The following is a 12078-nucleotide window of genomic DNA, read 5'->3' as shown; positions in this document are numbered from 1 at the left end:
GCACGACGGCCCTGGGAGAAGGCGTCCCGGGAGGCAGCGGTCCCTCCCGCCATGCTGCGGCTCATCCCCTCCCCGGGTGCCTGCGTACCGCCGGCTGCCGGAGAGCTCGACGTTTGTTTCTCGGGGCAGAGTTTATGGCCTCGACGCCAGGCCTTCGTGGGGTGGGGAACAAGCCCGAGGCCTGCTTGTCCACCCACGGGGCCCGCAGCCCTTTGGGAGGAGGGGATTGCACTTCACCACAAGCCTGGTGCAAAGAGGTCTCTCTGCATTGCTCCTGGAACGGTTCCTGGTGTTGCAGTGCTGTGCACAGCGATACTCAGCCACAAAATATCATAACATCCCATCCTGCCTTTCCCCTGCAGCTGCCCAGCGGTATCTGCTCCTGGTGTTTGTGTTTCCGAAGCCACTCGGACACCAGCTCTCCTCCTCGCCCGCTGTGATTACAGCCTCTCACCTTGGGCTGTGCACGCGCTCTTATCTGTTACCAGTGTACTTAACCTTATGTATCTCTCTACCTGTACCGTCAGCAAAAACGCCTTTGCTCATAAAGTTTTATGCCCTTGCTCTTTTTCTCTCGTGTTTTGCCACCCTCTAATGAATTACTGATCGCTTTACTTCCTCTTTTTTTTTTTTTTTTTGATCAGAATCAGCTTGAAAAAAAGCCAAAGAAGTTGGGGTTTGGATTCTACTGCATCGTCAGAAACTCATTTTACTGGCAAATTCTGATTTCAATTCCAGCAGAGAGGTCTACAGTGACTCCACAGGCTCCAGCAGTTGGAGTCACAGGTTGTTGTTCTGGGCCTCCCTCGTACATAGCCAGGGTCAGAATTCAACCATTCCTTTTCTAGCTGAAAGGAGTTGGAAGGATCTGTAGAAGTTAACCTTCTTCCAGCTTCCATTTCTGAATAAATTAGTTGTCTATGCAGATAGTCTCATTATTTTAATCTCAACACAATTTTATGAGGGCTTTCTATGTTCCCTTTAAAAATACATATATATGTGCTACAGTTTGGCTGGGGGTGTTTTCTGTGACTTTATTTCCAGTAAGAGTGAGTGTTTTGAACAGTATGTTTATTTCGGTTTTCCTACTTCACATATTAGTAATAAATTCTGACCTTTTTCTTTCTCTCTTCCTCTAAAATCTTTTGTCTAATTATTTCTCTTCAAAGTTGTATACACTATTATATTTCTATCAAACACTGAATTGGGATTTTCCGCTTTTGCAACACATGGCAAATTTTTGTACGGTCTGTTGTTAAAACTTCTTTTGTGGGTTTGCGGTCTGCAATATTTGTTGTTTTCTGAACAAGTTATCCAAGCCAGCAAACTTGATGCTTGCCACATCCCTTTAATTTTAGGTTCATCAGATGATAGAATAGTTTTATGAACATCCTGGGCTATTTATTCCACAGGGTAAATGGCATTTCCGTATTGCAGTGTTCAGACTGATTACATGCACTTGCTGTTACACCCTTCCACTTCCAAGTTCCAAATTTAACAATATTTATGCATTTTTGGCTCAAAAAGCACAAGCAGGTCATCTTGTCTCATTTGCTGCACAAACTGAACAAACGCTGCTTGCACGTAACTGTGCTAAGCAAATGCCGGCTAGGGCCAGACAAAATACATAACTCTTATCTGGCAAAAACCTCACATGACTTACACTTTCTGTAACATAGGCTCAATCCTGCAAAGCATTCGGCAATTCTGCTCCTAATTGGCAAAATTATTAAGCCTAGAGCTGCCTTTAAACTGTGCGAGTCTTCCTAATGACTTTAGCAATTTAAAAAAAACAACCAAACAAACCTTACAATGGTGAGGTGCATCCTGCTTAACAAGACAATTTTTTTCTGTAAAAGCACATGGTAAGGCTCACATGAGTAAACACATGCATAAAAACCTTTGTTGAATGAGGAACAAAGCAGTTACTTTTGTAACCAAGACTGCTTCCTGTCATAGGTGGATCCTTTAGTAGATAGACAGTTATCTGCCGAGCTGGTTCATTGACAAAAAGGGTGGTTTGGGGATGGTACTTTTGCTGCAAATACTAAATTGCTTTAAGATTTTGCATTTAATTTAGTTTTCCCAAATATAAAATATAAACCAGAATTAAACTTGATCTATGATTAATATCAGCATTGAATTGGTACTTCCAGATTCACTCTTTACCGAAGTCACCAAGGCAATGATGATCGTAACAGTTGTGTAAATAGAACAGATAATAACAGTTTATTAGCGCTTTGTTTCTGCTGCTGCTTGGCTGGAGATACCTTCTGGTAAAGGTGTCTGGATTTATGAAGCCTGCTAGAACTGCACACCTTTTCAAAGGGAAAAATGAGTTTATCTTCATTGTCTCATAACAAAACAAGCCAAATATATTCTTTCTTTTAAAGATAAAAAATAACATAATTGCTTGAAGAAAAGACAAATTATGGAAAAATGCCTCAAGATTATTATTTTGGAAAAATCATACATGAAAACAGTGTTTTACAATAAAAAGAACTCAGTGCTTTAAAAAGAAAAACAAGAATATTTTTTTTCCTGAAAAATACATTACCTACATCATAACAACACAGTAAATGACCTTTGAAGCACTTCAGATGTATTTTTGGTTCAGCTGTGTTAATGTAGAGTTCTTGGTATATTGCCAGTTTCATTATTTTGTTTAGAAAGTCCCTTTTCTCTATTGTTTAAGTGGGTATTTGACATCCAATCCCTGGAGAGAGAGTTTTCAGGGAAATGTGTTCATAAATAATGGAAATTACCAGAGACTGTTGTAAAACATGGAAATAGTTTCATCTGGTTCATTTAAAACCATGAGAAGATTAACACCGAAGAATCTGTTCCAGCTTTTCTTCTGCAGCAGCCCAGAGAAGGTTCAGGACTGAAGTCTGAGAGTCAGACAGGGGTTTAGGGAACAGTTACTCAATGAAGTATCTCACTTCGAGGTAAAGCAGAACACAAGTGACTGAGTCACCACCAGTCCAGGTTTATCTCATCTCAAAATTGGTTACTTGCTGGCAAGGTGCTCAAGACCGGCAGCTTCTGAGAATACAGGCACAGTCATTCTCAGTGAACGGTGCCCCAGGCAGCATATGTAACATAAGGGGGTTTGGAGTTGTACCAAGGCCCATACAGCTCAGACCAACCCCTTATCGCAACCACTTTAGCTCATGATTTTCCTCCCATCGCTGCAAGCTACTGCAGCCAAGCTGACAGCCTTGTTCTAGCACATAGCAGAGATGTAGTTAAGCACGTAAAGAGGAGAAAGCGCCTGGGCCAGATGGTTTCAACTTTGCCACCTGCCTGGACTCCTTTCCTGTGCCATGGGAAGGTGGACGCTCACCCAGCTGGGGGCTACCACGTGTCCCTGCAGCCCCAGGCTCTCCCACTCACTGCTCGACCCATGTGAGAGACCTGGGCTGCTGGACATGGCACAAACACCCGCCACCGAGCTATGGGATCGTATCGTTCGTCCGAATCAAGCAGTACCTGTTAAGGCATTCGTAGCTGGGTTAGAAACATGCCAATACACTGGTCCATTGCAGTGACTTTACCCCCCAACCTCAATTAACTCTAAGAATAAGAAGAGAGACTTTAAGCAGAAGGATAGGCTTAAAAGAATACATTTTGTATCCTGGAAAGAATATTTTTTTCACTTCTGATCCATTTATGGACTTACCTCAGCATCACATTGCAGAGACTAAACACTGCGTGCTTGCACATTCTGCTTTGGATTCAGCACTTTTCAGGGACCTCTGTCAATAGTTACACTGGCTTAGGACATACCTCAAAGTATTTGCATCTGTCCATTGCAACAGATTGATGCTTTGAAATATACATTCAATACAGAAAATAAAACCTTAGCCCTTTTAGCACTACTAGAAAAATTTGGATCCATATTTCAATACTACATAAGCTAGAGGAAATCATATTATTCAGTTTTTCAGCTGTTATATATATATATATATATATATACCCACATACATGTGATACATGTGTTTCTTCTCTTAGCAAAAACTCAGATCAATGCAGCTAAATACTCAGATTTAAACATACCAAGTACATTAAACTCATGAGCTCCTCTTTTAGATTCAGAACTTAAACGAGCAGTGTTTGTTAGGAGGAGATGACATACCACTATCTCAGCCTTTTGGGGAACATGGTACAAGTCAGTGCCTTACACACTTCGGTTGAGAGAAACAAGGTGTCTCCCTGGCTGTTAGCCAACTAATGCTATTTTCTTTCTTTCCAGGGTATAGAATCACCTGCACGAGGCAATCTGGGCTTGCAAATAGAACAGGCTCCTGGCTTAGAACCAACTGAACAGAGTGATCATACAATATCCCAGTACACCAGGGCTTTGAGTTCTTTCACACAACAATAAAGAGCTTCTCATTGCACTGGCAGTACTTACAGCTAAAGTAATCCTTGCTAACAAAAGGACTGGAAGGGCCAATTGAGCCACTGATTCCACTTCCAGGCAGTTTTTCATATCACCTCTTTCATAAGCTCAACAACCTCCAGGAATTTTGCCTAGCTCTTCCTCCCCAGGCCCACGCTCACTAACAATACTGTATTTTTGAGCGGCTTCTCCATTAGTCAAGACAGGTTAAAGCACAGGAAGGCTTTCAAACATCAGAGGCAAGACATGCTGACTGATTTTGAGAACAGCTCCATATGTCTTCAGGTACTCTTGAGGTAGCAAAGGATTGCTCTAAAACTACACTGGATGGCAGGATGGTTGCAAGAGATGAATCAGCTCTAAGGAACATTAGGAGTGTCAGACCATGAAAAATAAATCTATGTGTACTGGAAGTAACCAAAAATCCAGTAGCCATAGGTGGAAATGGGAATACAAGTTAAAAGACCGCTGCAGCCAAGCTCCATGCATGCTCTACTCCAGAGTAACACAACCAAGCTGTGTTTAACTTTCACAGATATGCTTGTTCTAGAGGAAATACAAGCTCATTCTATAAATGATGAAGATGGACTCATGCCTAGAATGGATCGATGTTATTTGCACTTTAAACAACCAGCTGAAGATTGGCTAATTTATAGATCAGTTGTCCGAGTCTGGAGATACTTCCCATACTTGGGGGAGGGGGGGAAAAAAAAATCAGATTCTCTCTTTTGTTTTATTCGATTAACTTTTACACTTCTGAGTTTAGTACCGCGACTCTCATGCAAGTGTGTTATGTTTATGTAACATCAACTTGTCTTACCTCTAAAGCAGCTTTGACAACTTGGAAGACTGCATAACCCTCTCTGGGTGACAGCTGTGGTATTTAGAAACCTATCGAAGCCAAAAAAAACATTTTCTTTTTTGTCTCTCCCAATTTATAATCAATCCCACAAGACTGCTTAGATGCCCAGTCACCCCAAAGTGGTATTGCCCAATATTGTTTGCTCTGAACACTCAGGGGGCAGAGCAAATATTTTAAACAGCAGCAAATACAATTTTCATTTATTTTTAGTAGTATCATCAGGGTCAAATAAGTTCAAAGATTAAAATACTTGCATTGTGCAACAAGATCACTCCAGATGAGGACTGAAGAAGTTTGACAAAGATAGTTGCATGCTGCAGTCAGCCTCGGAGTGCTTTTTAGTCAAACAGAAAACTTAACTTCACAGGGTTGAAAAACCTGTTATGGGCCTTGAGTAGCACATCAATACTGATTTGTTAAATCTGTGCTAGGAGTATTGCACCTTCACATGTTTGGTAAGAGCAAGCAAAACCCACAAGAAAAAAAAACCTAAGCAAAACAACATCCCCCTTACAGTTTATCTCTAATTCCACCAGGTGCTGATCAACTAGTTTCTCTGTGCAAGAACTAATAGTAGAAGCACGGTAGAAGGGACACTGTCTTATCACACACGCAAGTTAACATTTATTATTGCCGTATCCAAAGTCCAGATTCTGTCCTGCACACTCTGCAAACTCAGCAAGCCAGACCCGCGTGCACATGTGCCAGCTGGCCTCTGACCTCCTGCGTGTTGGGCTTGTTTCAGCGCATGTCTTCTCCTCTTCACAAGCTCTGCAAGAATCAGGATGTTGCTGGCTGCCTTTGATCTAATAGAGAGGAAATAGCAGCAACTCCCTGAACGGGTGTCAGAACAATGCCCAGCCATCAAAAGCATCTGTTCCTCCATCAACAGTAACTTATTGCAGATAGCAATGGTTCTGAAGTTATATTTTGGTTTGAGGCTTGCTGCTTCTGTTTCAAATCTTAAGGCTGTAGACCTTAATGGTTGTCTATTTTTACCACTTTATTAGTTTAATAAAAGCAATTACCTCTACCTGCAAATTGGTTTGCAGATGTCCTTAAACCACTATTGCCCTAGCACCACTACTGCCGAAGCATTATTTATGCAACCCAGGAGTCTCCTACTCCATACCAGCAAGGACTATGCGGTCACTAAGTCAGCAACATTTTCAGACAGCCCAACATCCCATGCATTTACAGACATTCATCCTGCTGCTAAACAACCAGCCCCCCACCTCAGTTCGGTCTTTTTTCAACACTCTCCCTGCAGTGGTAGTACCCACAGTTAATAGCTGTGCAGCCAACTTTCGTGTTGCTGGTTCTCGTCACAAACACTGCGCACAGACATCAGTACCTTTGTTTCTGCCTTAGTGCCTTTTGTACAGTCTATTACCGCATAACTCTTATTTCCGTAATTTGAATCTTTCAGCTTACTCCTGAGATGCACAGTTGATTACCAACAGGTAGATTTATTGCCAAAGGGCAAGCTAACCAGTAAGACCACTGACGTTACTTTTCTAAGGAAGATGATGCCAGGAGGAAGAAGGTGTTACCATGGTAAAGTACCCAAATAAGCACATCCAAGGTAGAGTCCTCAGTCACTGCCAGTATAGACTGGCAAATAGCATTATTTTTAAGTACAAGGCAATGTATAAAAGCCTGGCCAAGACCAAGCCCTCTCTGGGACAAGCACTATGTACATAGCGACATTTTCCTAATGCCAGACAGGTATGAGAAAGGAGAGCAGCAGTGTAACAATTAGTTAAGTCTCACAGGTGAAATAAAGCCAAATGAGGACTAGGATACAGAACTTGCTACTACTCCCAGCCTGCTCTTCAGACAGAATCCAATTCCACTGCTTCAGCAGTCAAAAATTCTGAACACACCTGTTTTGACAGAAAGCAAGTTAGCAAAGCACAGCATGCTTACAGTGCATCAGCTTCCAGCAAACAAGAGCAAAAGTGGAAGCATTTGCCAGTATGTGCCACATTCTGGTACAGATTGGCAGAATCCTCCAAGGATAACCAGCTTCACAAAATACAGCTGTGAAGACAGAGCTGGCTGTCAAATTTAGGGCTGGCAAAGAACTAAAAACATCTCTTGTGCTGAACATCTGCTCTTACCCTTCTCTTGCAAGGTGAATGTAATTAACGTGATCTCAAATAACTAACAGAGTATACAAGAGGAGGTAAAAAAACCCAAATGCTTATATTACTTACCCAGAAGAACAAGGAAGAACAAGAATAAACATCCTTTTTCCTTATGAAAACAGGGAACAAACTCGTCTTTATCCTAACACATTTTAAAGGAGGAACAAGTAGCTCCAAAAGCATTTCCCATTAAAAGTAGCAAAGGGGGAAGTTATAATTTTTGAAAGCATCTGAGGTAGTTATCTCCACCTCTTACCAGTGGCATAAGAAAACACAAGTCACATACTACACACAGCAAAGCCTGTGTAACTTAGTACAGAATGATGCATTTACCTAGACAGATATGTAATGATAGGTTTCATCCCTATGTATTTCTATAAATCAATTGCTTATCTGAAGACCGTTTGAAGTCCTCACCTGTTTAGATGCTAACCAGTACAGCAGCAATTAGAATGCCTTATTCCCATCTAAGGTTGGGACTTCATTCTCACATGTTCCATGCTGGAATCATTCAATGTCACATTTTAAAAGCAAAGTCTCCCTTTCCAGCATCAGAGGCTCCAACATACTATACTAGGCAGACCAAAACAGGTAAAAGCCTACTGGAGATGCTCACAACTGTGGGTTTTGTAATAAAACTTTGGCTGGCAATCACTGCAAGTCTTCCTCTTTGAACAGCCTTGCCAGCGCTAAGCCAGTCTATACCCAATTCACCCCTCACTATAGCCTCAGCACATGGCAACACTGGTGCTCTGTATTTACAGCAGTACAGTATCAAGGGCATCACAACTCTGCTGTGGACAGAACCTTTTCTTTCACAGGGAAGGCTTTATGTTCAGCTGCCGAGTATTTGCTCTCTCTCCAGAAGCCTAACGTTGTTGTGGGGGAATAACATCTCCAAGAAGTGTTTTATGAAAGATAACTTGACAACTGTTGACTTAAGTCTCTGAAAGCCCCAAGCAACAAACATCAAGCACCTTGTTCTTAGGATACACAGCATTAGACCTAGCCTCTTCATGATAATCTCTGTGGTGTTCCAGCTTTTGTGGGCTGCCACCCATCTACGAGAGAAAGGAGGCAAAGCAGTATCAAGACATCACCGGATTGGTTTGGACACAAGTCCGCATTGCAGGAAACACAGATTTCTGAGCCCCCTCTAGTGGCACAACGACTGGAGAGGTTGGCTTGCGCCTACAAAGAAGTGTTTGACAGCTGCAACACGGCAATTAACGGAAGAGTTCAGAATAATTTCTAAGCGATGGTCATCACAACAACTAAAGTACCAAATGCACTTTAATGAGTTCCAGATTTTGTTCCCAGAAGGAATTTATAACGTGTCAGTACATTAGGTGCGTACACAACTTCCCCTGAACTACCGGCATGAGGAGAACCGACTATAATATACTAGGTATTTAAAATTATTCTCAGAAACCAGTTTTCCACAGTATTAGAAGTAAGGCATGTTTCAGGTGTGCAAGTGGCTGCTATATCCAGTCCTCAGATGCCGTATTTGCCCTTTAGTTCTTCCACTTTTGCTATGTATGCTTTCATTGCATCTTCTTTGGACATTCCTGAAGGACAGAACACAGGAAGCAGTCAGATACCTTTTACAGATTAAGATACCTTTTACACGCAAGTCACAATTCCTTGCTATAGCATGTAGCAGCATGCTACCAGAGAGCAAAGAAGCTAAGAAGGTCACTTGGTCATGAATCTAATATTAAAGTTTTAAACAAATGTGTTTAGCAGTCGTGAGAAAACAGTGTTTCAAAGCAAAACTGTATTTCTACAGACAGCAACTAAACGGTGTATTAGTTCTATTAATGGCATTCACAAGTATTACAGGAAAGCTATTCAGTCAACTTAGACTGCATTTAGATGTAGTGCTGGCTCCTTAAAACACCAGGAAAACCTCATTTTCACAGATTAGACCACTTGTTTGTCTCTGCGCTAAGTGAAGAGAACGCAGTTGCATCTTCCAGTTAGGAAAGCTTTAGAAGAAACACAACAACTGGAGGGAGAGCTCAGTCTCTGGATTATTAGGCCGGGACCTGGAAAACAGATTTAGATTTCTGCTTCTGCTACAGTTCTCCTTTGTGTAACATCTTGGGCCAGCTGGGCATTTTGCACCTTAATTCCCTTTCACGCAGGCTACATTTTTCAGGATTTCTTCTGCCTTGCAGGGGTAATCACAAGTAAGAATTTATTATCACGGCATTCTGAACTTCTAGAACTCTTGTCTTACAAGGCAACACTATTTTATATCTTGCTGAACCACATAGGTTTTTCTGAGTAGTTTGTCTGTAGTTTTATTTATTCATTTTTCTTTTTGAAGCACACACTTACCTTTCAATGCGTTCCAGGCATCCCACTTTGCTTTGCCTTTGAAGTCCAGCATACCAGGGCGGTCTGAGAGAGACAGGATAAGCAGCAGAATTAGTTTGTGTGTTCTGGGTGTAGGTAATACCCACTTATTTCCTGAAGGCTATTTAGCTCTTAACTACAATAAAATATAATGCTTCACCTTTGCAGCTATTACTTACTAACCTGTAGTCAGGAGATCACCTCAAGGAAGCATGCTGGAACACTACTGATGGCAACAGAGATATTCCCTGTCAAGTTGAAGATGATCAGAGGGCTGGAACACCTCTCCTATGAGGAAAGGCTGAGAGAGTTGGGGTTGTTCAGCCTGGAGAAGAGAAGGTTCTGGGGAGATCTCATAGCAGCCTTCCAGTATCTAAAGGGGTCTTATAAGAAAGATGGGGAGGGACTTTTTAGCAAGGCCTGTTGTGACAGGACAAAGGGTAATGGTTTTAAACTAAAGGAAGGTAGATTTAGACTAGATATAAGACAGAAACTTTTCACAATGAGGGTGGTGAAACACTGGAACAGGTTGCCCAGAGAGATGGTAGATGTCCCATCCCTGGAAACATTCAAGGACAGGCTGGATGAGGCTCTGAGCAACCTGATCTAGTTGAAGATGTCCCTGCTCATTGCAGGGGGGTTGGACTAGATGACCCTTAAAGGTCTCATCCAACCCCAACCATTCTATAATTCTATAAGTTCCCTTAAGACAGCAGCATTTGAGCAGAAGAGCACTAAATAGCATCATTTGGTTTTATCATACTTTCTGAAGAGACTGCTGCTGCATGACAGCTATCTGATTAAAGAACATCAGCTCTAAAGTAAAGCAGAAATACCCTAAGGTCCGTTACACACAGACATGAAAACAAAAGCTAGTAGCATACAACTTAGAACTCATTATTCTCAAGTTAATGATATGTGTCTAACATACAGCTCTTCAATTGTTCTGTCTTCTAGGGGTATAAGCTCTGAATTCTAACTCATTCTAACACTTCATTGCAGGCTACATTGTGGCCAAATAGAGAAGAAATGAATGAGATATATGGTTATTCCTCATGTAAAGTCCCCTCTGTTTTTACTTCCTCTCTGCCTCCTTAAAGAGAATTCCTAGGATTAACAAATGGAACTGGACAGTAACCTGTATGTTAGCCACAAAAATACCCTTGCAGATCACATGGCAATATGATCTGCAGAGCTAGTTGGCAGCTCCACTTCTCTCCAACAAAAACTCTATTAGCTTACTTTTACATAGACTGCTTTTTCTAGCCAATTCACATTAGCTACTGCTTCACAAGAATGCAGCGACTTACAGAAACGTTGGTATGTTAACAGCTCCAGAGCACTATTTCACCATGGCAAATATTAATAATGCTAAGGTCTAGCCAGAGCAGAAGGATTGTATCTTAAAACCAAAGTCAGTTCTTTTCTCCCTCCATGCCACCTGTCTTGGGAAAAAGAGACTGAAAGTGTCCATACTTACTGTTTCCTGTATGCTTCATTGCCAGCTTTTAATTTGGTCAACACCCAATAAACTCCACAAGCAACTGGGTCAGGAGTCCAGTGCTCCAAACAAATTACTTTCTTCCTTTCTAATTCTAGTTACTCAAGTGTTACACAAGGTCAACACAGACGGGCTTCATTCTAAATGTTATTCCTAGCACAAGCTGCCAGTGACAGAAATGTAGCAACAGAAGTAAGAGGAGAGATTTTGCATGGCCTACCTGCAGAGATATTTCTGCTACAGTCTTTCCAATATCTGATATTTAATTGCAGCTCCTATAAAAGTTTTCTCCTGTTCTTCTGTTTTGGCTTCATAATGCTCTTTTTAGCAGTCAATCCAGTTTAAACAAGTATTGCAACTCCACACTTGTATAGTTTGCCTTGTTGTTTAAGGCTGTTTAACTGAGAATTGTTCGTATTAAAGCAGCATCCCTTGACCTCAGCAGCTACTTACTGATAGAGGTCTCAAAAAATCCCAAACCCAATATTTGCACAAAGCTTGCACAAAGCTAACACAAAGGATTCTCGGACCACCGCTATACGATTTAGATGACTGCAGCTGGGTTAATCTAAAAAACACAAGTTGCACAAACCCTTACTAGGTCAGCTTATGCCTGCCTGCATATAAACCCGTGCCAAGTCGGTACTGAGTCATTTTTGCTAAACCGCGGGATTGCACGAAGCGACAGACGCAATAGGGGAGAGGTTTTGCTTCTCGAGGTGCCTCCAGCTCAGTCTCATGCCGCAACTGCATCGCCCCCGCCCGCCGGGGGCCCTGGCACAGAAGCGCAGGGCCC

The 12078-nt window shown here is 41.9% G+C and overlaps 1 protein-coding gene across 1 annotated transcript; it reads right to left on the bottom strand.

The window, feature by feature from the left end:
• Nucleotides 1–8914: 8914 nt before the first annotated feature.
• Nucleotides 8915–12035, bottom strand: LOC104164477 (acyl-CoA-binding protein-like). Its single transcript, XM_009703819.1, has 3 exons — nucleotides 11900–12035; nucleotides 9764–9826; nucleotides 8915–8988 (listed from the first exon to the last, which is right to left on the bottom strand). The coding sequence occupies exons 1-3, from the start codon at nucleotides 12033–12035 to the stop codon at nucleotides 8915–8917; spliced, it is 273 nt and encodes a 90-aa protein (XP_009702121.1).
• Nucleotides 12036–12078: the final 43 nt, after the last annotated feature.

Source organism: Cariama cristata, unplaced genomic scaffold, assembly GCF_000690535.1.
Source record: "Cariama cristata isolate BGI_N322 unplaced genomic scaffold, ASM69053v1 scaffold37940, whole genome shotgun sequence".
Lineage (NCBI taxonomy): Eukaryota > Metazoa > Chordata > Aves > Cariamiformes > Cariamidae > Cariama > Cariama cristata.
This window is presented reverse-complemented; position numbering and strand designations above follow the sequence as displayed.

Coding starts and splice junctions, on each gene's coding strand:
- LOC104164477 (XM_009703819.1), bottom strand. CDS start 12,035: ATGCAGTTGCGGCATGAGACTGAGCTGGAGGCACCTCGAGAAGCAAAA. Junction 9,827..11,899: donor TGGCACGGGTTTATATGCAG/GCAGGCATAAGC, acceptor TGTCTCTCTCAG/ACCGCCCTGGTATGCTGGAC. Junction 8,989..9,763: donor TGCCTGGAACGCATTGAAAG/GTAAGTGTGTGC, acceptor TCTGTCCTTCAG/GAATGTCCAAAGAAGATGCA.